The sequence below is a fragment of the Mandrillus leucophaeus genome, unplaced genomic scaffold (genome assembly GCF_000951045.1).
Source record: "Mandrillus leucophaeus isolate KB7577 unplaced genomic scaffold, Mleu.le_1.0 Scaffold365, whole genome shotgun sequence".
Lineage (NCBI taxonomy): Eukaryota > Metazoa > Chordata > Mammalia > Primates > Cercopithecidae > Mandrillus > Mandrillus leucophaeus.
Window position 1 is genome coordinate 2,037,389 of NW_012103865.1, and position 24,440 is coordinate 2,061,828.

At 38.9% G+C, this 24,440-nt stretch overlaps 1 protein-coding gene across 2 annotated transcripts in view; it reads right to left on the bottom strand.

Annotated features, from left to right (window-relative positions):
• Positions 1–5,548: 5,548 nt before the first annotated feature.
• TPK1 (thiamin pyrophosphokinase 1) overlaps positions 5,549–24,440 on the bottom strand; it is a 409,608-nt gene continuing 390,716 nt past the window's right edge. For both annotated transcript variants that reach the window (XM_011989928.1, XM_011989929.1), the window contains one exon: positions 5,549–6,333. In XM_011989928.1, the coding sequence (XP_011845318.1) occupies positions 6,215–6,333 (119 nt within the window). In that variant the 3' untranslated portion in view covers positions 5,549–6,214. The remainder of the gene's footprint in view (positions 6,334–24,440) is intronic.

Here is a 24,440-nt window from a genome sequence, read left to right on the forward strand (position 1 = left end):
CGCTTGAACCCCGGAGGTGGAGGTTGCAGTGAGCCGAGATCGTGCCACTGCAGCCTGGCTAGGGGGGCAAGAGCAAGACTTTGTCTCAAAAACAAAAAAAAAAAAAGAAAAAAGAAAATGAGCTGGGTATGGTGACTGTAATCCCAACTACTAGGGAGGATGAGACAGCAGAATTGCTTGAATCTGGGAGGCAGAGGTTGCACTGAGCCGAGATTCTGCCACTGCACTCCAGCCTGGGCAACGAGAGTGAGACTCTGTCTCAAAAAAACAAACAAAAAAAAACTTTTTTGGATACATTTTTTGTGGCCTTAGTAATTTTCCAAAAGTGAGTTAACAGTGAAATTTATTTCTTTGAAAACACTGAATCCGAATCACAAATAACGAGATTTAGCATAGGGAATTCAGCTGCAGATAACAGAGCATTTGTTTGTTATGGTTTTAGACTCCTCAGGCTAATTTCATATGCAAGTTAAAGGTTTAATTTGTAGAACAAGTAAATTTAAACACAAGTAAAATATTCGAATTGAATGCCAAGGTCTCAGAGTATTTGAAAATCACATGTACTCTTGTCTGGAATCCACCTCAACTCTTGACAGCCATGGTCATGCCTTGAACTTCCAAATCGAGAAATCACTCCAGCTACAAGATTTCTAACTCTGAAAATTTTCTCTTAACCTCTTACTTCTTCCATTTTTCCTGTTAAATGAAGTCAATTAAACACGCTCTTCACTTGCTGGGCATGATGGCACGTGCCTGTAATCCTAGTTACTTTGGAGACTGAGGCAAGAGCATCCCTTGAGTCCAGGAGTTCGAATCCAATTGGGGCAACACAGGAAGAACCCGTATAATAAAAAAATAAAAAATAAATGTCCTCTTCGTATTTACTTTGACTCTTTTAGCTTACACTAATATTCTAAGCCTATCTGATTACTTGTCTCCTGGCTTTCATGTTCCCTTAGCTAGCCATTTTGAGCAACTTAAAATTGCTTGGCCTTTTGATTTTTCCTTTGTTACTAGCTGAATGTTTTGCCCTGGACCATGCCTTTAGGCCTGGCCTTGAACTTGGCACATCACTTTCTTCTTCAGATATGTGAACAAGGAAGGATACAACCAGATCTAACCAGACTAGGTTTAGGCTATTTATCTTTCAGACTGAGGAACCCATTCAAGGGCAACATTAACATGAGGCTTCTTGACTTATGACGCGGTTAATCCCAATAAACCCATCCTAAGTTGAAAATATCATAAGGCAAAAATGCACTTAATACACCTAACTACCAAACATCATAGCTTAGCCTAACCTACCTTAAACGTGCTCAGAACACTTACATTACCTTACAGCTGGGCAAAATCATCTAACCCCAAACCTATCATAATAAAGTTATTATGAAGAATTTTACATCAAAAGTCAAAGTTCGAAGTAAGATTTCTACTGAATTCTAGCTTTTACACTATTGTAAAGTTGAAAAATCCTAAGTCACCCCATTGTGAGTCAGGGAATGTCTGTATCTACTTTAAATCTTGGTTAGTTAGGGAACAAGGAAAGAAAACAGCAATAGTTGTCAGGGACTAGAGAAGCAGTACAGTATGTTCCTTCAGCACGGGTATTAGTGGGGACTTTAGTTACTGCAGCAGTGGAGTAAATACTCACTGCTCACTTGCTACAGACAAGGCCCTACTCTAGAAATAGGAGATACAGCAGATGACAGTCAAGGACCTCAAGGGGTTCATATTCTAGTAGAAGGTTCATACTGTTTAATGGTTAACAAAATTATGCCATTCAGATGAACCTCTGCTCTATTCTTGCCTAATTTTATTCTCATCATTTCCCATGTTTATTGTTCAAAAATATAATGGGCTATTAAATATTCACTAGACTTTGGGTTTTTTAAAAAAATAAATGTTATGGTATGATTTGCCACCCTACATTTATCAGTTCCTTTGACTATTAGTTAAAAACACTTTTCTACCTCTGGACTCTGTATACACCTCAGATTTCTTGGTTCTCGGGGACCAGCTATGGGTCCATTGTGAGAAATTTCCTACTTTTCAACTGTCGGCGATCTCAGGGCCTTGCTTACGTTTTTCAAGTTATTTGCAGGGATGTAGTTAGTTTTTATTTGTTGTGTAGAAAGTCCTTGCTTTTGGCGGTAGAATTAAGCACTTAGAGAACAGTCCTTGGATCTATTTACTTCCCATGACTTGTGAAGAGGAGTGATGTTGCCAGGACCTCTTTCCTGGGTCGTACCCAGAGCTGTTTTGTGCACGCTGTGAGCCTCCAGGGATGCCAACCCAATGGAGACTCATTGATCAAGGCTGCCTGGAGAACTGTTTTGAGATAGATTCTGAGGCTCAGGCTGGGGCTCATCAGAAAAGAAAATTATGATTGATAAGTGAAATCTGCTGTGGGCAAGGAAGGGCAAACTTGTACTGTACACGCCAGGAATTTTCGAATCTGTGACTCCCAAGAAAGGCTTGACCTTGTAGCTTCAATTTTAATCTCCGCAGGTATAAGGATAATTCATTTTATTTTGAATAGAATGCTCTAAAGACAATTTAAATAATCGAATACCCCTGCCCATTTCCTAAGAGAGTTGTGTTGATTGTTTTATTCCCAAATAGGATCACATTGAACCTGCTGTCATTGGTAGGTTATTCCTCTTAACACACATGTAAGAATAGAAACTATTATTAGTTTGGTGATAAAGGCAGTGAAACAAACACCAAGAACAGAGTGGAAAAATGTTCTGTGTGTGACCTTGGTTAAATTGTGAGCAAACAAGGTGAAATATCTCCAGATATATTTTTGCTCAAATATGCTAGTTTTAAATAATTTATTGAAATCATTTAAATTCTGAAACATATTTTAAAAATATTTTAATAATGGGATATCTTGATTCTTTGATGGGAAAGAGTTTTTAAAATTACACTCCTGTTGTCCTAAATTTATGGAAAAAAAATGAATGTTCAGTGCAAAACACTTGCCAATATACACACACACTTTTTAAAAAAGGTACTTTTATGCATTTTGCTCTGCCCTTAGGTGCTCTTTTTCCAATCTAGAATATATTTCTGGATGTTTTTCAATTAAGAATAAAATTATTGGAGTACACGCATGTTTGTTTGCGTGTGTCTATGGACTGGGTCACAAGGTATACCAGATGTATTTCTAGTGGGCCACGGTAAATATAGTTTGAAAGTCACCATTCTGACCGTACGCCTCTCATACTGACAGAGCCTTAGAGGAGAGAAGAACAGTTTCTTGCTGCGTACTGACTTGGCATATATCATCAGTCGCAATCACGCCACATCTATGTGCTGCTTTATTTTCACAGTTCAAGTAAAGCTGTGGAAAAGTCTGAGCAGCACTAGTAGGCAAGATCTGCGCCAGACACGGAAGCATAACGCAAAATGCATTCCACACACATAGAAGCGTGACACAAAAGTGTGAGCATTTACCTGTATGAATGCCCCAGGCTGTGTTCACCTCTTCTTTGCTCTGAGTGATTCTCACCCATGCCCCCCTCTAGCCCCAATTCCTCGAACCACACATATAACTTATTACATGGCATGGTCATGTGTGACTTCAACCAGGCTGCAATAGCTGTAGCCATTTTCAGATTTTCCCTGCTTTCTAACAAGAAGTGAGATCATAGCATGTTTTCACTAATCAGTGATTTAGATAGACTGATGACATTTGGGGGTGACAATAACTACATTTATAAATGCTATAAATCTGACCCATAGAAATAAAAAGTGACTGGAGTCAGAAGGTCAAGGAGCACCTGTCACTTTCCCAGCAGGGCCCAACCTGCAGTCTCTTTTATGGCCACACGCTGCAGGTCAGGATCTGAACTGAACAGGAGCGAGAGAAGATGGACTTCCTGGGAGGCTCAGATAGTTCACTGGGTGTACCTGAGATCTCACCATCTGCAGCCTTGTATTGTTATAAAAATAAGTGGATACTTCACTGCCACGGTGGGGTAGCACAGAAAGAGAGATACACTTAGGTAGTTTTAAGGAATGGGAAGGGGGGAAATATAGTTGTCCCTTGGTATCTGCAAGGACTGGTTCCAGGACAACCTCTCCAACCCCCAACCTGCAGATACCAAAATCCGTGGATGGGATACTTAAGTCCCTGATATAAAATGATGTGGTATTTGCATATAACCTATGTACATCCTCCCGTGTATGTTACATCATCTTTAGATTACTTATAATCCCCAACACAATATAAATGCTAACAGCTGTTATACTGTATTGTTTAGGAAATAATGACAAGAAAAATGTCTGTATGTGTTCAGGACAGATGCAACCGTTCTTTTCTTTACAAATATTTTCAATCCATGATGGATTGACTGAATGTATGGATGTGGAACCCACTGATATGGAGGGCTGACTGTAATAAAACCAGCACCTAGTGCTGTATGAAAGGAGAGAAGGTTAGCACTTCCCTTGACAAGAATGGAAGAGGCCCTTGGGCCTGTCAACATGTGTATGGTTAAAACCAGCACCTAATTCCTCAGTAGCCTGGCAGGAACTGGGAATGGTGGCCTATGTTTTAAGAGAACTCCTTCTGTGGGCCCCCAATGGCTACAGCCTGATACTCAGGTGGTAGTGTGAGATAAGCCTCAATGCTTTTTTTTTAATCCCCTGTCCCCCAGTATTTACTAAGGTTCAGGAAACTATATTCTTTTTTGATAAGTATCCATTTATTAACACTGGTAACATTTTCAGGACAAATAGAACATGCATTCTTTGGTAGTAAAATTTTAAAATCATAGATATACTTCTTTTATATATTATGAATATATTTTGAGTAAGGAATATATAACTAGTCTTCAGAAACTGAAGATGGAAACATGGCTGAGTCTCAAACTCCAGTCAAGCAGAAAGTAACGACAAGTGCCGAAAATGCCACAGTCACGTGGGTCACTGCTTCTTTCATTCTCTACAGACAACGTGAGTCTCACATTGTCATAGCACCAAAAAGAAAACAGTTACTGTCACTTTTCTTATAGCAACATAGGGATTTGTGTACATAAAACACATTGGACAGGTTTTCCTTCAATCATGATTTGTATGTCAACAGTTGGTTTCATAAAACATAGAGAAAGGTGGAAAGAAGATAGAAGATGGTCTCTTTACAAAAGAAAGGTGAATACATTTTGATGCACCAGGTTGTTTAGGCTAAGTCAGTAACTGTGTGTATTATCAGCCCTATGATTGCTAAGTGTCAAAATTTAGAATTTCAGTGTGGGAAAGAACCTCAGACACCATCAGTCCAACCCCTTCCATTTTACAGCTAACGAAAGGGGTCCGGAAACTTAGGTGAATATCAGACTAGGATGAGAACGCAGGCTTTGGAGTTAGGCTCCTTAGTGTATGGTGTTCATGTATCCCCATAGACAAACTCATTTTCTGGTAATGTGAGTACACTTCTGGTCTTTGAACCAACAGTTTTTCAGTCTAAGCTATGTCAGAAATGAATTTGATATTTATGCTTGTTTCCTCTGCACAGCTTTTTCCACCTAGGTTGTGATGTTGGGGGGGTTAATGTGTGAGTAGGGCTCCATGAATCATCATTAATCTTTCACATCATTTCTCTTTGCTTATAATAACTACCTATTTTTAAATTTGACAATTAGGTCAGTGATTCCTGATTTATTTAAAAAAGACAATGCCAAAGACAGTAATAAGGTCAGAGTGACCTGGTGCACTTATAACCCCAATCTGAAAGGAATTTTTTTTCAGTAGAAGATAATATATATCTTATACAGAAAACTAATACTAAAAGGTACTCAGAGGTAGCCCTTGTTGTTAGACATTTAAGGATGTTCTAGACTCCCAAGAGGAACCTCAACAATGATCTCTGCTTCAAATTAAAAACAATTTTCTAGGCTAAACGGAATGATTAATAACATAAGAAGAATAATCAGTACTGAATTGTATAGTGGAATGATTCCCATTAAGTTCCAATCAAATGTAATGGAACTTATTTGCTTTCTTAGCATGTATCTTTCCCACTACTATAAAATTGAGATCTGCCATTTATGTTACCTGTATTATTTAAACACTAACATCTTTAAACCCAGTGGGCTTCCCCTAGAGAGGTTTAGATTCCTGCAAACCCAGGTGAATCGTTCTTATTGAGCAATGAACCGTTGAGAAATGAGATAAGGCAGAGGCACATTTATGGATGCCAGTCGACAGGTTAGTTTTTGATGGCCATGGTCCAGAGGAGTGGGTGGTCAGTTTCCACAGTCACAACACCAGACCCATCATAGGTATTGGAAGTACTGACCAATGTTCCAAAAGCAAGCACATCATTTTCTGTAAAAAAATAAGGGAAAAAAATTAGTAACTATTTCTTTTTCTTCCTCCAGTGTAGATTAACTTTGTCACTTACCAAAAAGCAAGTAAGCACACACTTTGATAAAAAATATATAAATGGGGAATAGGTGAAATATATGATGTATGGCTTTAAAATGGGAAATTTCTATAACTTGCTGTAAACATTCTTCCTGGAAGTGGTTATTGGCCATTTTGGGTTATATATCATTCTCAATATTAAATTTTATTAGAATCTTTTCTTTTCCTTTACTAATTACAAAACCAAAACCTGTATTTGTAATGTGCTACTTCCTTCCTTCCCTGGGTACAACTTTAGTTTCTCTTGATAATTCAGAATTAAAATTTAATATAAGTTATTATACTCTATAAAGATGTAGTTTTAGCTTCAAGTAGAAATGATATGAGACAGATAGAAAATTACCTAAAAAATGCATGTGATTTTGGTCATTGTTTTCTCATAAAGTAAGAAAAGCCAAAGCGAATACAGCTTACATTCTGTAAAAATTAATAGAAACTCAAAGGTCAAAGCCGACTTTCAAATGTGTAATCTTGAGCAAGTCACTTAAGCTCAGCTATAAAGTGAGGGCAAGAGATGGTAAGATAATCCTTTAACCTACTTATCAAAGTAAAAGGCTTATGAATTAAGATTAGAATTTATATATTTCATAAATATATACATATACATATTTTTTATTCTCTAACAAGTTAATGCCTAGGCACAAATTGGTAACTTCACATCTCTTTGCTGATACAGGAGCAATTCACTTCATCAACATGACTCTAAACTCACAACTGTCCTATAAGCTTGGTAACCAATGTTATTTTCTTTACCAAAATTCAGAGAGAAAAATAAACAAATATTATGGAGCCCAAACTATCAGAGTCAGAAGAGGGTCCTTTTCCTTCAAACAAAACCTATGAAGTTATACACACTGCTTTGGGGGAAATCAATCAATTACAATGCTCACTTCCCACTAGAGGGAGCCTCCTATCTTTCTGAGGAAATCTTGAAAAGGTGATTTAAAAATTCAGGAAAGGTACTGCAAGATAATCTATTGTCAGTATTACCAGTTCACACAGCTTATTTATTAAAACTCAAATTATTTTTCATAGTTGTTAATGTTTTTACTAAAGCAAACACAAAAGTAAAACTACACAGTAATACAGAGTGAATCTCATGTGAATATTGCCCTGATATGAACTTCAATATAAGAAGCTCTTAACTCTTGAGTCATTTAGGACTTTTGTGAGATGATGTTTCTGAACACTGGTGATATACACAAAAATATGTATTGATCTAGACACTGTTAAACTAGTTGGTAGATCAGGGTGGTGATCTTTGAGGGATTCACAGCAAAGTCAATTGAAATCTCTACCTCTCTTGAATGGTGGTCTTGCCTGGAACCTAGGTGCTTACCAAGTACTTCCTGAGACCTATCCCAGGCCTGGGGTTTCAAGCTTTTCCCAACAGCCAAGAGGGAAGGAGTCAGGGAGCACTTCACACCACTTCATGGTGAAGGCAATTTGGAGTGCTTCAGCAGGCCTGCCAACTTTAAAGTGGAAACTCCCTTGTGAAGACCCATGCATGCACAACCCACCTGAATTTGACACATACATTATATGATTCGAGAAACTCAATTAAAATCCTAGTTTTTACTTCGGCCCAAAGAACAGGAGTACAACATTGTGCTTCAAGTTTATAGCTGCATATAAATTCTTTTCTGATTTTTGAAGCCAGACTATGGATTTCAGAATTTCAGAGGTAGTTACCCAGATTATACATAGTGGGTTTGCTAAGACACTGTTGTAACCTAATTAATTTTCAAATGGGAAAATAATCAAAGTGGTTGTATTTGGGCATAAGACAATGCAATTTTTTTTTGGAAAGAAACATTTATTTGAGTTAAGCAAGGCCACTGTTAGCCATACTTGCAAATTATGTTTTTATTTTATGTTATAGTATTTAAACTTCCAACAAGACCAGTTATGTTACAATTAATTAAAGATAATAATTGGTTTGGATTATCTCTAACTTTATAGAAAGTACAATAAAAATGATAGAAAACTAAGATGAGTAAGTTGAGAGACAAAGTCATGAATTTTAATTTACTATGTCATTACAATTTTTTTGGAATATATTTTCTTCAAGTCACAGAATCATTTTTGGACAAAACCTTAAAGTGTCCCTTAGAAAAATAAAAAAAAAAAATTTAAGAAAAGCATTTGAAATTATGATGAATTTCCTCCACCCCAAATATCTGAAGGCCAATCATGACGTAAGTACATGAAACTAGTAAAGAGACAGCTGCGTACAGATAGCAGAAAAACAAATTACCTCTTCATTTCTACCCTAGAGGATTTGATCAACACTTTAGCTGGCTGAACTATAGAAAGTCCGATTTGGATATTTTCCCGCGTTGTTTGCAGAGTAGACTATAGCCAACCATAGTTGCTCAAAGACAACCAGTCATCAGATCAAGTCCCGTTTTTAACAAAAGGCAAAAATAAAAGTTATGGATCTATGTGCAAGCTTATAAGCAACCATACTTTGTGTGATAAGCACATTAACATAGATTTTACAATTTTCATCCATTATCTCAGGCTGTTTCCTTTCCCAAAGGTAAGGATGAGAATTAGCACTCCGTGTTCTATTGTTTTCAGTGATGTCCTCCCAGCTTTTCTCTAAAGCTGGAAAGACAGGGGACTACAAAGCAAGAGCCGGCAAATTGGTGGAAACCAATTATTCAACTCTTTTCAGTTAGTGGGGCTATTTGTCCCTGGTTTCCTGCCCATCTTTCCTCCACAAGGTACATGAGTGAACTGTGGCTCCTTGGTTGGAGCTGGAAGTGTGAAGGAGTACTCTGCAAGGCCTCGGATGCTTTTGGCACTGAAAAACAACAGTGGGAGGCATTCATTCTCTGTGCACCTGCATGACTTTTCTGCTCAGGTGCTTTTATAGAAAAGGCATCTCTCTATCAAAGAGCATGACTCCATCATGATGAAGTTAATAAGTTAGACCTAGGTTCAAACCCCAGCTCTACCATTCACCAGCTTTACAAACTCAGTTATTTAAACTCCTTGGCCTTGTGTCATCAACAGTAAAAATGTAGAAAATATCTACTTCACAGGGAAGTTGTATGGATTATGTGGCCATTGTATGGATTATGTGGCCAATCTTACATATGATACATATTCAAGAAATTTCCATCTTCTCTGCTTTCTCCTGTTATCCTGCCGATAAAATAGATCAGGTTTGTCTTTTAAAGTTAACAAAAAGAGAGATGTCATGAGCTGAAAATTAGCAAAGGCCTGAATTCAAGTGATTAGTTTATAGCCAGCTGAGAAGTAGAATGAGGTACACTCGTAACTTTTCCAGGCTAGCTTTTGTGAAATACTTAACATCATTTCAGGTGATTCCTTGGCCTGCATATACATATGCATTTATTTAATAGATATTAAAGTCTCATTCTGTGCCAGGCACTAGGGTTTAAGGATGAGTTTCTCTGTCCTCACTAAAATGAGGACTCACATTGTAGTAAAAGAGAAAGATATACAATCAAACCCAGTAGACAGGAGAGAAGCATGAGGCGGCCCAAGGAGGGCAGAGGTGCCTTCCTGGCAGCCAAGATGGGTTGTGTATTCAAGAGGGAAGTTAAGCCTTTGACAGTGGGGGGCTACTGGCATCCCTAGAGGCCCGCCCACTGGCCTGGCTTCCCAAGAATCTGTAGATTGACACTGGTTCTTTTGTAAAAATAAATAAATTATTTAAAAAGGCAATGGAAACATTTCTAAAATCAATAAATCCTGAGGGAAAAATGGAGTGAACTAGCTTTGCCTGGGAGGTGCTATTTGAGATGGGCATAATCCTCATTCATTCAAGATGTGATCTGAGTCCTTACAGTACACCAGGCACTCAGAGCATAGCCGGGTTTTATCTTCCATTTAGAGATGAGGAAAATGTAGCTCAGAGAGGCTAAAATCACAGGCTATGACGATAATAAAAGTTGTCAGACACTAACAAGTTAGTAAGGGAGGTTAAGGCGATTCTTTGAAGAGCTCTGAAGAAGAGACCTGCTGCTGGTCTGTTTTCCTGAAGTACAGAGCTGTCTTTCGGCAGCCTGACACAGACTTAAGGAGATGCGTTAGTAAGAGCCTAAAAATCACTCTAAGACTTAATGAATACTTTACATCTCATATAGACAAATGCTTAATGAACCCATTATGATGAATCTTAAGGCTCCCTACTATTCAGGAACATTAGGTTAAGTTCTGAGAGTTAAGTTAGACATATTAGACATCACTAACTATTTAAGGCATAATGGGACGACTGTCTACACTCACCATTTACTTTCTGAGGATTCTTAGCCCATCTGGAGAAATGGCAACACATTAAGAAAATATGACTCAGATTTCATTACCAGGAAAAGAAAACTATACTGTCTGTAACATCAGTTCACTATTATAGGTCTTTACCATTTTAATTTTTGACAAATATATTTTTAAAAAAGGTCCTTTATGTACACACATGAGGCAAAAGATTATATTTTAAAAATTGCTAATTTATACTGTAAAATATGAATTCTGGGAAATGTTATTAATGAATTTGTTTCTTATAAAATGGCATTTATACTTATGGCTGCTCTTGAAAATTTTCAAAAATAAAGTCAATATGTTGTGTTTTCACTTTCTTGAAGTCAAGAATTCAAAGTAGTCCTAATGTAAAGCTGTGGAGTACATGCCTTTTGTGTACTTATATTTCTATTAGAATCTCAGGAAATACAAGTTTGAGACCAACTGTAAAATAAATATATTTATTTATCTCAGCACTGCCAAATAAAAATAAGTGATCCACAAATCTAAATTTTCTAATAGCCACCTTAAAAAAGTAAAAATGGGAAAAATGTTAATATCTTTTTTATTTAGCCCAATATACCCCAAATCATTTTAACATCATCAATATATAAAAATTGAGGTCTTTTACATTCTTTTTCATACTAAGTCTCTGAAATCCATTTACAGCATGTCTCAACTTGGACAAGGCTCATTTTAAGTACTCAGTGGCCACACATAGCTAGTGGTTACTATATGGATTGAACAGTGCAGTTCTAGGTTATCGAAGCAGGAACTATATTTATGATTCAATTATCTGTTTTCAGAGGAACATTATTTTTTGGTTTGATAATACAGATACTAATTTTCATTTCATATATAGATATGCAGTCACAGAGTCCTAGGTTATAAAGAGAACATTAAATTCAAAGTGAGCACATAATATCATTTCGAGTGATTTAAACATGATGTGAGTGGATCAACAAACACTTAAATACTTCACATGTGCTCAGCAGCAAGACAGACTCAGTCCTCTGACCTTCAACTTGAGGGCTGAGAACTATCTAGCAGGAACTATAGAAAGGACAACCAAAAATCCCAAATCCAAGCAAACCTAATTTAAAATTACCAAGAGAATATATACTACATTCTATAAGGTATAGAATAAATAGTTGCCTGCCTGGACATGTGGCAAATAATCTTCCTTTTTTTTTTTTTTTTTTGAAGGGGGAAGGAGTTATTTATTGTTATTTTATTTATTCATTTATTTCCATACGTTTTTGGAGAACAGGTGGTGTTTGGTTACATAAGTTCTTTAGTAGTGATCTGTGAGATTTTGGTGCACCCATCACCCAAGCAATGTACACTGTATCCAATTTGTAGTCTTTTATCCCTCACCCACCTCCCACCCTTTCCCCCAAGACCCTCAAGTCCCCAAAGTCCACTGTATCATTCTTATGCCTTTGTATCCTCATAGCTTGGCTCCCACTTACAAGTGAGAACATCTGATGTTTGGTTTTCCATTTCTGAGTTACTTCACTTAGAATAATGATCTGCAATTCCAGCACTGGGTATCTACTCAGAGGAAAAGAAGTCATTATACAAAAAAATACCTATAATCTTCTAATTGTACTTGCAAATAATCTTCTAATTTTTCTTGTAATTACAAATAATCTTCTAATTGTACTCCTTTCTCCCAATTATTACTTTCTCTTCCCACTCCTCTAACCCTTGTGAAGGAATAATGGGTGAACCTTAATTGCCTATAATGAAATGCTCAAAACAAAGCAAACACAGTCCCTCTTCCTGGCCAAATATCCTGGCATGGCACTTAAGGCCCTTTGTCATCTGGCTACTTCCTACCTGCTTGCCAGCCACTCTCTGCTACTTGCTATTCCTTGAATAGATCAGGAATTTCCTGCTTCTATGAAAATTTTTGACACGTTTCCTCCAGGAACAAACTGACTTTTCTCTGCATATTTCATCCTTCAAGTCTAAACTCAATGTCACTTTCTACCCTGTACCAGTCTTTGATTCTCCAACTGCTAAAGGCCAAATTAAAAATTCTCTTTTCTATTTATAAATGACTTGATTGCTTCCTTGGAACGCACTTTGTATTTAAAGCTGACTATTTAGATGCCTTGTCTCAACCAGGCAAAGTACAGAGTGAGCTTGAAACATCTTGTTCCAGAAAGCAAGAGGGTACTCAAAAACAGATGTAGACCTGTCAAAAGGACACAAGGACTGGAACTAATTGGGGGCATTAGAAAAGAATCCTGAGAGAGAGGCATTATAATATATTGAATAATGAATTGCCAAAATCAGGTGGAGAGAAGAAAACCCATTCTTTACAGAAGAATGCCAACTACTAAAGGAAGGAATGGCAGAATTAGAGAATTAGAAAGGCACCATTTGCAGCCACCAATGTTTAGGCAAGAACCATCAATGGATGGATGCTAAAACTACTGGGTAAAATGTGGAGGAGGATAGAACCCAGTTCCAATGTAGTACTCCACGTATTGCTTTTAATTTCAGAAGAAAAAAAGGTAGCAGAGAGATCTCATGAGTCCAGTCTTAGCTAAATGATCAACCTTAGCATCACCAATAAAAGGTCATACTGATATCATGTGCCTCCTGCTATGATGCTAGGGATGAATACAACATCACCCATTAATACTTTTGGCCAAAAATGCCTGACCTGAATTGAATCATGGGGAAACCACAGACAAATGCAGAATGCGGGGCAGATGACAGGTTAGTGGGCCTGAACTCTTAAAAGCTGTCAGTGTCATGAAAGACCAAAAAAGTGAAGGGACTTTTCTAGATTAAAACAGACTAAACAGATATGACAACTAAATACATGTTTTTTTAGTAGACTCCAGATTTTAAAAAGTCATAAAGAACACTACTGGGACACTTGGAGAGTAAGAATATGGACTGTACACTATTATTGCATCAATGTTACATTTTGGGATTAGATAATACCACTGTAGTTATGCAGGAGAATGACCTCATTCCTAGGAGATACAAGCTGAAGAATTTTAGGTGTTTATTATTATCATGTCCCCAACTTATTTTCAAATAGTTCAGAATGTAATGCACATACACACATACTCTCATATTATATTGTTTAGAGATTTGTCCCTGCCCAAATCTCATGTTGAATTGTAATCTCTGATGCTGAAGGAAGGGCCTGGTGGGAGGTTTTTGGGTTAGGAGGGTGGATCCCTCGTGGCTTGGTGCTGTCTTTGAGATAGTGAGTTCTCTCAAGATCTGGTCATTTAAAAGTGCATGGCACCTTCCCCACAATCTCTCTCTTGCTCCTGATTTCCCTATGGGGAGTGCCTCCTCCTGCCTTGCCTTCTGCCATGGGGAAAAGCTTCCTGAGGCCTTTCCAGAAGCAGATGCTGGCACGATGCTTCTTGCATTGCTTGCAGAACCGTAAGCCCAATTCAACCTCTTTTCTTTTCTTTTTTTTTTTTAATTATTTTTATTATACTTTAAGTTCTAGGGTACATGTGCATAACGTGCAGGTTTGTTACATATGTATACTTGTGCCATGTTGGTGTGCTGCACCCATCAACTCGTCAGCACCCATCAACTCGTCATTTACATCAGGTATAACTCCCAATGCAATCCCTCCCCCCTCCCCCCTCCCCGCGATAGGCCCCAGTGTGTGATGTTCCCCTTCCCGAGTCCAAGTGATCTCATTGTTCAGTTCCCACCTATGAGTGAGAACATGCGGTGTTTGGTTTTCTGTTCTTGTGATAGTTTGCTAAGAATGATGGTTCTGGAGAGGATGTGGAGAAATAGGAACACTTTTACACTGTTGGTGGGATTGTAAACTAGTTCAACCATTATGGAAAACAGTATGGCGATTCCTCAAGGATCTAGAACTAGATGTACCATATGACCCAGCCATCCCATTATTGGGTATATACCCAAAGGATTATAAATCATGCTGCTATAAAGACACATGCACACGTATGTTTATTGCGGCACTATTCACAATAGCAAAGACTTGGAATCAACCCAAATGTCCATCAGTGACAGACTGGATTAAGAAAATGTGGCACATATACACCATGGAATACTATGCAGCCATAAAAAAGGATGAGTTTGTGTCCTTTGTAGGGACATGGATGCAGCTGGAAACCTCTTTTCTTTACAAATTACCCAGTCTCTTAGCAATGCAAGAATGGCCTAGTAAACATACAAAGAAATAAATGCAAATGTAGAAAAAAATGTTAGCACTTGGTGAATCTAAGTGAAAGGTATACAGATTTTGCTATACTGTCCCTTCAGTTTTTCTGCAGGTTTGAAGTTATTCAATATTAAAATTCCACATTACAATCTGGGGGAAAAAATTGGACAGAAAGGCTAGCAACTTATGAAGGGAAGTGTTTTCCTCTTGGTTCACCCTTGGTTTCCCTGAAAGCTGAAGTAATGCCATCGCAAAGCATTAAGAAATGTTCATTGATTTAAAGTGCATCAAAATAAATCCAAGTTGAAAAAAAAATGTGCCAAATTCAGGAAGAAATGATCTAGTCTATGATATATCTGCATTGCAGCTTCTTGGAAAAGCATAGAGAGAGATGCTGAGCACACAGCCTGTGTGTGGTGAGGACTCTTCCTTTGTCAACTCGTTGAAGTTCACCAAGGACAGCCTTTACTTCCACTCATTGATGCAGGAGGCCCTGGAAATTAACGTGCAGTGTCTACCAGAACTTCTTAGTGCTTGTGAAAATGATAAGAGCGAGACTTATTGTTATGCATGTCTCTGGTAACAAGCCATCAGCTGTGCTTTCTTTTTGGGCCTTATCTCTCAAAACCCTGATCTGCTAAGACTCCTCCCAAGGTGAACACTCATCACCTCCCTCTCCTGACAACTAATCCTTCCTTGAACTCAAATGTCCAAGGAAGGGCTATTAGAATTCTGTTTGAAACTGGCTGCATTTATCTTCATCTCTCTTGGAAGTCACATTTCCCTTGCCCTTGGATGAGGGCTGGAAGGCATTAGAAGGCTTCTGATGTTCTATTATTCTTCCTTCTCCACATTTTCTGTGTTATGACTCAGCCTGTTGATCGAAAAACAATTAGACCAGGAAAATGCTGCTGCTTGGAGGAGTCAAAACTAATCATGCCAGCTAGAAAATGTTTACAAAGATCATCACTTTCAAACATTTAGCCCTTTCTAAAATAAACAAAATCATTATTTTTATTTGTTAAAGAGAATTCCCTACTGTATTATGTCATCAGCATGTTCTACTCATAAAACGCCCCATGTTCCAGTTAAAGAGTCAATCAGAGCTGCTTTAAGAAAAAGAGAAGCTTACTGGGCTTATAAAATGAGAACCACAGTCCATATCCACAAACTGTGACCTATTTGCATTAATTGTTAGTGGTAAAGTGAATGATCTGTGTAGAACTCCGTGAAAATTTTCAGTGTGGAAAGTCAGTATCACATTTAAACGTGTGTTCAAAGAAGAGAAAGGCTGTCCACAGGCTGTTCTGAACTGATCTACTTTGCTCTGTTGCCTTCAAATCCTGTGTCTTCGTGTTGCCACCTGTGGACACTGGCCTGCCCCCAAACCATTCCACAGAGGTGAGAATTATGACCTCCAGATGCCAAAGATGACTGAGTCGCAGTCATCCGCATCTGTTGCTGCCCGGCTGTAGAGCAAGGCAAGTCATTTTGTACGGTGGGCCTCAGTGCCATCCCTGAAAACAGAGACTTGAACTTTGCACTGTCATATTTTGACTTCTGTTAAAAGTCCCTCAGGTGACCTCAGCATCCATATGTAAAATGCCAATAACACCTGTCCCCGGTTATCTCTAATACTGCTATTGTGAAGATGAATGAGTTAAAGTCTGTGAAGAGCTTTGACTTCTCCAGGAAAGTGTTGAAAATGTGTTGTATTATTATCATTTCATCTGCACTAAGGAAGCTTCAAAGTGGCATTTGCTTCTATCCTTCAAATGTCAATGGAGATTATTACAAGTACATCGAACAAACAGAAATGGTATAGAAAAGTGAAGAAAGAGAGGAACATGTGCGGTAGCACAGTATGATTACTTAACATCAGTCTCAAACCTGCAGGTGGTATCTATACAAATAAGCTAAAGAGACATAATCCATGCCCTTTTAGAATTTACCAGTCAAGAGAGTCTCTGTGAATCTGCTGTGATTCCAGGGGCTGCCAGATTCGTGAGTCGTTCATTGCTCAATAGAACTCTTTTAAATTTAATTCAGCTGAAGTTTTACTTTTATCAGATGGTGTCAGAAGCGGGATCCAAAGTGGAGCTTCTAGCGACCCCCAGCAGCGCTGAGTGAACACTGCAAGGTACCTGCAGGACCCACTGTGTCCACTGATCTCTCACAGCCGCTGGGGATCATGGGTAAGCTCCCCCTTGGATTTCCGAGCTCCACTGATCTCTCACAGCCACTGGGGATCATGGGTAAGCTCCCTCTTGGATTTCCAAGTTCCACTGATCTCTCACAGCTGCTGGGGATCATGGGTAAGCTCCCTTTTGGATTTCCAAGCTCCACTGATCTCTCACAGCCGCTGGGGATCATGGGTAAGCTCCCTCTTGGATTTCCAAGCTCCATTGATCTCTCACAGTCGCTGGGGATCGTGGGTAAGCTCCCTCTTGGATTTCCAAGCTCCACTGATCTCTCGCAGCTGCTGGGGATCATGGGTAAGCGCTCCCTTGTATTCTGGAGCTCCACTGATCGCTCATAGCCGCTGGGGATCATGGGTGAGCTCCCCCTTGGATTTTGGAGCTCCACTGATCTCTCACAGTCGCTGGGGATCGTGGGTAAGCTCCCTCCTGGATTTCCAAGCTCCACGGATTTGTGTTTTGAGCTCTCTGAGTTTCTTTGAGCAAATTTCTGATCCAAACTGGGTTTGGAGTCATGACAGAAACTGGCCTGGGTCCAGGAATGGATTTGATCTAGGAATTAACTGGCTTGGATCCAGTTAGAGGCCTCTTACATCTGGCTGGGTCAGAAAGGAACTGGTAGTAAGCAGTAATATTGCAGGAATTATAAAATGTGGCTTTTGAAAAATCAGATTTTTGTGTTATACCCCTTCGTTTCATTTTTCTTACACTTAGGAAAAAAAAATCACTGGCTAAGTTAATCAAGAGAACCTGAGTGTAAGGCCAATACTTTAGGTAAAAATGGGATCCTTAGTTTCTGGAAAACCAAGTTCTTTCTGGCTTATGCTTTAGGCCTGGGAGGCAGTGAAGTCTTACAGAAACAGCAAAATCTTACTAAAGATAACCTACACTGGAATGTTCCGAATGAACAACAATGCATTTGAAGTACATTTTAAAAACGAGGGCTCTCTGTAAAGTCCCTTTTGTCTAAGAATGGGTTTGGCACTACAACATGTCAACTGCTATTCTCTTTGGAATAATCTGCCTTGCACTCTTTGCTGACAACTGTGGGTGACAGAATTAGGCATGTACAGGATAGTGGGACATGGGGAGCTTTTTCCTCCCTAGAAGGGGAAACTTGAGAGATGACGGGACTGCTGGAAAAGGTCCCTTCACTACCTAAAAGCAGCCGCCTGAACTTTTTTTTCAGTGCGTGGCAATGGGTGCATCTTTCTCTGGCCTCCCTAATCATTTCGCCTTCCCCACCCTGCCTCAGGCAATGCTTGTCTCTCTCTCTCCTTTCCCTTTCTTATCTTTTCTATTATTCAGGGAAACCATCTTGCCCAGAGACCACAGGTTGAAACTCCTGGTCGGAGGTTGGATTAACAATGATGGAAACCAACCAGGGGCAAATTTGAGCCTTGCCAGTTTGATATTGGGTGCTAATCGGAGTAGCGAACGTCTATGTTTTTGTCACACATAGTTTACTCTGGCCAGAACAGAAAAAGATAATTTTCCTTGCTGATGCAGCTTTGCCCCAGCGCAATGGTGTGCCAAGCTCAGTCACGAGGGCTGCTCAGGGAAAGGAAACCCAGAAACCTGGCATGCTGGCAAAGGATAAGAATTTCTTATCAGTCAGATTTCTGGCTTCTCTCTCTCTGTGCAAACGGTTGACTGAATGGTAAAAATCACTGTTTACTGGCCGGGCGCGGTGGCTCACGCCTGTAATCCCAGCACTTTGGGAGGCTGAGGTGGGCGGATCACGAGGTCAGGAGATAGAGACCATCCTGGCTCACATGGTGAAACCCTGTCTCTACTAAAAATACAAAAAAATAGCCAGGTGTGGTGGCGGGCGCCTGTAGTCCCAGCTACTTGGGAGGCTGAGGCAGGACAGGGAGCCGAGACTGTGCCATGGCACTCCAGCCTGGGCAACAGACCAAGACTCTGTCTCAAAAAAACCCAAAAAACCAAAAAAACAAAAAAAAAAACCTGTTCATCTCCATCTTGTTTTACGTCCTTGGGAGCTTGACCTTGTTACCATGTGGCAGTACTTTCCCTTGGTCTCTGCCTTCCAGGAAACAGGAATTTTAGGGTTTATGTCATAATTAACTGTAAAAATTATCTTGAGTAGTTAAAAGCCTTTGTAAGCTCACAATGAACTACTCTAGATTCCTCCTGGGAAGAACAGTGAAGACTGCCCTGTGCCGTGGCTCAGGCTCTGCCCCTTCATACTGGTGGTCTGGTTTCCATTCCCTGCTTGTGAACTAAGAGCTTTCTGATTTAATTTCTGCATGACCTTGTCTAGTCTCTTCTCCTCCAGGTACTATCTTAAATTTTCCTTTCTCTGAGCACGTGGGAGGTTACCTTTGGTAAAGTTCAAAGGCCAGAAATATCGGAGTGAAGTTTAGGTACTATTAGAAGTCAATTTTCCATTTATTTGTGCTTGGGAAGATCTAGTCAAATTAACCAGATGACTGAATCTTTGAATTTACAAAAAGCCCTTGTGAAGTTCTGAAAGATTTGCCGTGTAAATCCCTCTAAGATTCTGGCTCAATCTTGATCAATTCAGCCAGACCGACGGGTCCACTCAGGCCACCTCTTGCTGATGAAATTCCCGCTCCTCTCACAAAGGCATCTATCTTCCCGGCTCTGTGTCCCTACCCGGTGCCCTGCTTTCCTCTTTGGCTGCACCGCCCACTCCACTTGAGATTCCCTGTCACAGCGAGTACCTGCCCCTCTAGCTCCTCCAGATCTCCTGCCACCCTCCTGCACCAGCCCCTCCCTGATCCCTGCTTTACCCTACGAGGGCCACCAGCGTGGCTTGACCTCCACTCCCTTAATAATAGATGGTCTTTCTTATACCTCAGCCTGAAACTGTGAGAGTCCCGAAAATGAAATCTCAACGGTCATGGTGGCTTTTCACTGTCTTGTGGAAAAATATTTACAACACAGAAATAGGGGATGAGTGTTTACCATCAAGCAGAATCCATTCAATCATATGGCTGTTTTTAGAACAGAATTTCATTTAGTGAGAGTCTGACCACTGCCTTTTGGGAAAAACATTATTTGATTTAAGTTCAAATGGCCTGATATTAACAGATATGATTTGTTACAGCAAAGGTAATGAAAGCAGTGTCTTAGACTTTGTCCATAAACCTATAAATATACATGCTTGCTCCTAATATATTTCATCATGACCTATTTTCATTTTTAATTTCCCCTTGCTGATATACAATAATAATATTTCATGTTAGGAATAGCTGTCATCTTCCTATATGAATATTCTAACAAGTCTGAAAATATTAGCCATTCTTAGAAACAGGCTACTTTAATTCACAATTAATATATTCTCTTTCTCGTTCTAGTTATAATAATCAATTTTTCAATACTCATACCATGGACTTTTTCCTGATGACAGCCTGAACTTCTCTTTTTCCGATGAACCTTCTTTGCATTAACTATCTGCATGCAAAGTTGCATATTATTCCAGCCTCAACTTTATAACCTTCTACTTGGTATTTTACTGTATCATTGTGGAATGCTGACATGTGTAATACTATCTTACACATTAAATGTTCAAGTATTTTTTTTTTCTACCAATTAGATTATAAGCTCCTTGTGGGCAGAAATATGACTTGATCTAACTTCCTTTATTATAGAATATCTAATCTGGAGGAAACCTTATCTATTATTTAGTTCAGTGGTTTAATATAGGTAACAGTGAGGCTGCTCCTACTTTAACCAATTTAAAGTGCTAGGCTCAGAGTTCTATTCACTTGACTTTACCTCATAACTAAACCAAGTTGGTTTTAGGGAACTGGCTAGGTCTTCAGTGCTTCAGAGAATGTATTTAAAGAGCCACGGATATAATATCCAAACACTTTATTTCAAAACAGGGAAACAAGTTAAAGATACCTTATTGACCTAGGATGCCCAGAACTAAAATTCAAGTCTGTTGACTTGTAGCTCAGTGTATTCTCTACTATAACAAAATCAAACTATGGGCCAGGCACTGTGCCTCCCATCTATAATCTCAGCACTTTGGAGGCTGAGGTGGGAGGATCACTTGAGGTCAGGAGTTTGAGACCAGCCTGGCAACATAGTGAGACCCCGTCTCTATATTAAAAAAAAAATAATAAATTTTAAAAACCCAAAGTCAAATTAGGGGTTTAACAAATTGGTTGGCTCCTCAAGAATTTTTGGATTAGCTAAGCAGAGTTAAATGACTGAAACTACATACTGAATATTTGAATTGCTTGAACATGTGACTATGTTACCTATTTTTTCCTAAAGCTTAGTGATTCATGTAGATTGACTAACGTCACAGGCTTCAAGCCAGTGGCGAAATGGATCCAGAAGTTTCTCATCTTTGACTTTTGTGTAAGCTACTGACCACAGGACGCAATGTACTTAACTGGAGCACTCTGTACTGCATTTTCTTATTTAGAAAATGCACCAATTCCATTTATAAACCACTATCTATAGGAGTGTTTCTTTTGTTGTGTCAGCCATTATTTAATGAAGTAGTATTAACAGTCTAGACAGGGAGGAATGAGGAAATGGCCACACAGGCTTAGCTGCTAAGGCATGGGTCAATACTTGGCTTTTAGTACAAACATTTTGCTGTATCGGTAGTAAACACATTAGATGAAAATTAAAGGTGAAATTTCAGTTAATCCACTTTCACTGCTGACATGGCAAGATTATTTCATGGTATAGAAGACAGGCTAACTACAGAGCCTTTATTTATGGTTTAGGAAAATAGACCTATATTGTTAGAGAAGAAAAAAATTCACTTGTTATGAATGGCTGTATTTTTAACTAAAAGAATATCAATATATCAGACATCAATTACACCAAAGATAAGATGATTACGAACTTTCTATGCAGAAAAAACATTCATTTTGAAGTATTTGGAGACAGGGATGGAGAGTGGCAATTTTGTTTTTATACTAAAAAGATCATTCCTCAAAAGCTGAGTTGTGCAGTTTGTACAAACTTAGATTATATCAAAGCTGCAGGTTAGGAGGTCATCTTTACTTGGTATGTATAGACAAATTTACAACTCTAATCAATTTGGTAAAAAGTCTACTAAAATTGAACGAATTTTTTAAAAAGCCTGTTAAATCACAACTAGTATGTATGTGTAGAAATGGCTTGAGATAGCTTTTCTGTATTCTTAATTAAGAAATAAACAATCCTATATATTCCTTGCGAGTATCTAGCCTGAAAGACATGAAAGATACCTGGCTCCTCCCTGTTCCTTTGACGCCATCGGTGGTATCTAGTTGTTGGGGGTTTTGGGGGAGCCTCTGATTCAGACCCTTATGGCACCTTGTTGATGACTAAGGTGACTAGGGTCATACCTACTCATTGTGGTCCACTCAATATTGGAAGGAACCCTCTTGATGGCTACCATTTTGACCTCTCACCTTTCTTCTCTTAATCAGTGACACTCTTTGCAGGAAGCAATCTGGGAAAGCAGATATCCTCCCCCTTATTCTTCCTAAAACATCTGAACCATCTGGAGAAATGTAATGGATAATTACCAATATGCCTTTTTAGTGCTGTGCCTGCTGGGTGTTGGTGAATCTCTTCGTCCAGAGATGATGGACACAGTTGTGAGGTCTCACTGTTCTATACTTTGCTTGGAGGTGACTACAGACTGGCCTCTACTTGGCACTTGAGGCCATCGGATGCATCTGGAGTAACAACTGCCTCTGATCTTGGGCTTGGGGCAGCTTCACTTATGAGTACTAGCTATGGGCCTCTTAGGCTTCATTCTATTAGTGCTGGAGTATCTCATTTTCCACTCATTGATGGAGTGGCAGTGATGTGTGTCTCCTCTTCTCTGAGTCAAAGAGGCATCTCCTACAGTACACGCTGCAGGCCTGTGGATTGGTGCTGCGGTGTTGTAGGTATTTTTTTGTTCTAAGCGTTAATAGGACTGACAATATCTATTTTGGCCCTCATTCCATAGAGGTCTTTTCCTTCCAAAGAAATCCAAAGGCATACACAACCTATCCCACACTCCATTTCCCTGTTGAGGGATGAGGAAATCACCTTAGCAGATTGTTTCTTTCCTTCTCGTCTAAGAGACATGTTTATATGTGTACATGGCAACAGGAATGAGGAACCTCCAGATTCTTGGCACCATTTTGGGCATCTGGACACAGCCCTGCCTCTGGTATAGGGCCTGGTGTACTTTCTTCCTTGCATCCTCCCAGGCATTTCACTGGAGGGTGACTGATCTCTTCTTGAGTCAAAATTTAAATATATTTCAACATACTAATAACTTTTATTTACTAAATTTGCCATTTAAGCAAGCCTTTATCTTCCTATGTTGCCCTAGTATTTATAATATCTGAATCGAAGAGGAATAGATTCTTGAAAAACTGTGCCACACACTCTAGCCTGGGTGACAAAGCGAGACTCCGTCTCAAACGAAACAAAACAAAACAAAACAAAACAAAACAAAACAAAACAAAACAAAACAAGTGTGCCACAAATTCAGACTGCTTTTTAAAAGTAGTCTCGTATGGCTCTTTTAGTGTGCAATGCAAGAATAGTGCTATGTTTTAGCATGAGATGCTGCTGCTTATAGAAATGACTTTATATCTCATGAAAGAAATCTATAAAGTCAAAGTAAAAAGTTATCTTTACTCTTTTAAAAAAGCTCATATATTAACCGTATTGAACCTTATTAGACAGGTATCTACCAGGCTTAGTGATGTGAGCTCATGACTCTCAAATGCAGAACTTTAAGGCGCCACTAAATTAATATACTGGCACATTCTGCAGGCAAAGGCATTAAATTTTTAACAGTACAATTGACTGTATGTGGTTCAACCTTCAAACATGTTGCTTGTGAATAAATGCAAAAGATACATTCTGGTATGTGATATGTGTTACTGGTTTCTAAAATGCAAAGATAGAAGGATCTACTTTCTGTTTTGATTTAGCCACAAATCCAGTGTACAAAGAATTTACTCAGCCTGGAAAATAGTTAAGAGGATAATAAGAAAATAGAAAAGTAACAGACTAACATCAGGACTAGGTTCCTTCAGTATAGCTAATTTATGACATTCGAGGCTTAAGAGATGATCATAATTACCATGCGAAAGAAAAAAATTACATTTTAAAATCCTGTCTCATTTTCAAAGGCTATAGAAAATGTCTACTTGGTGCTTTAATTGCCATTTTAGGATGCTTGAAATCTCTGTCCCTTTCTACTCCCTGGAAATTTTTTAACACTTTGTAAAAAGGATGAAAAAGGCCAAGTTTCTATAATCTACAAAGACATTCAAATGCTTTATTATGTGCAAGAGTAATTCTTAAGAGTAGGGAATTGTATATATAGTTTGAAAAAAAATCCT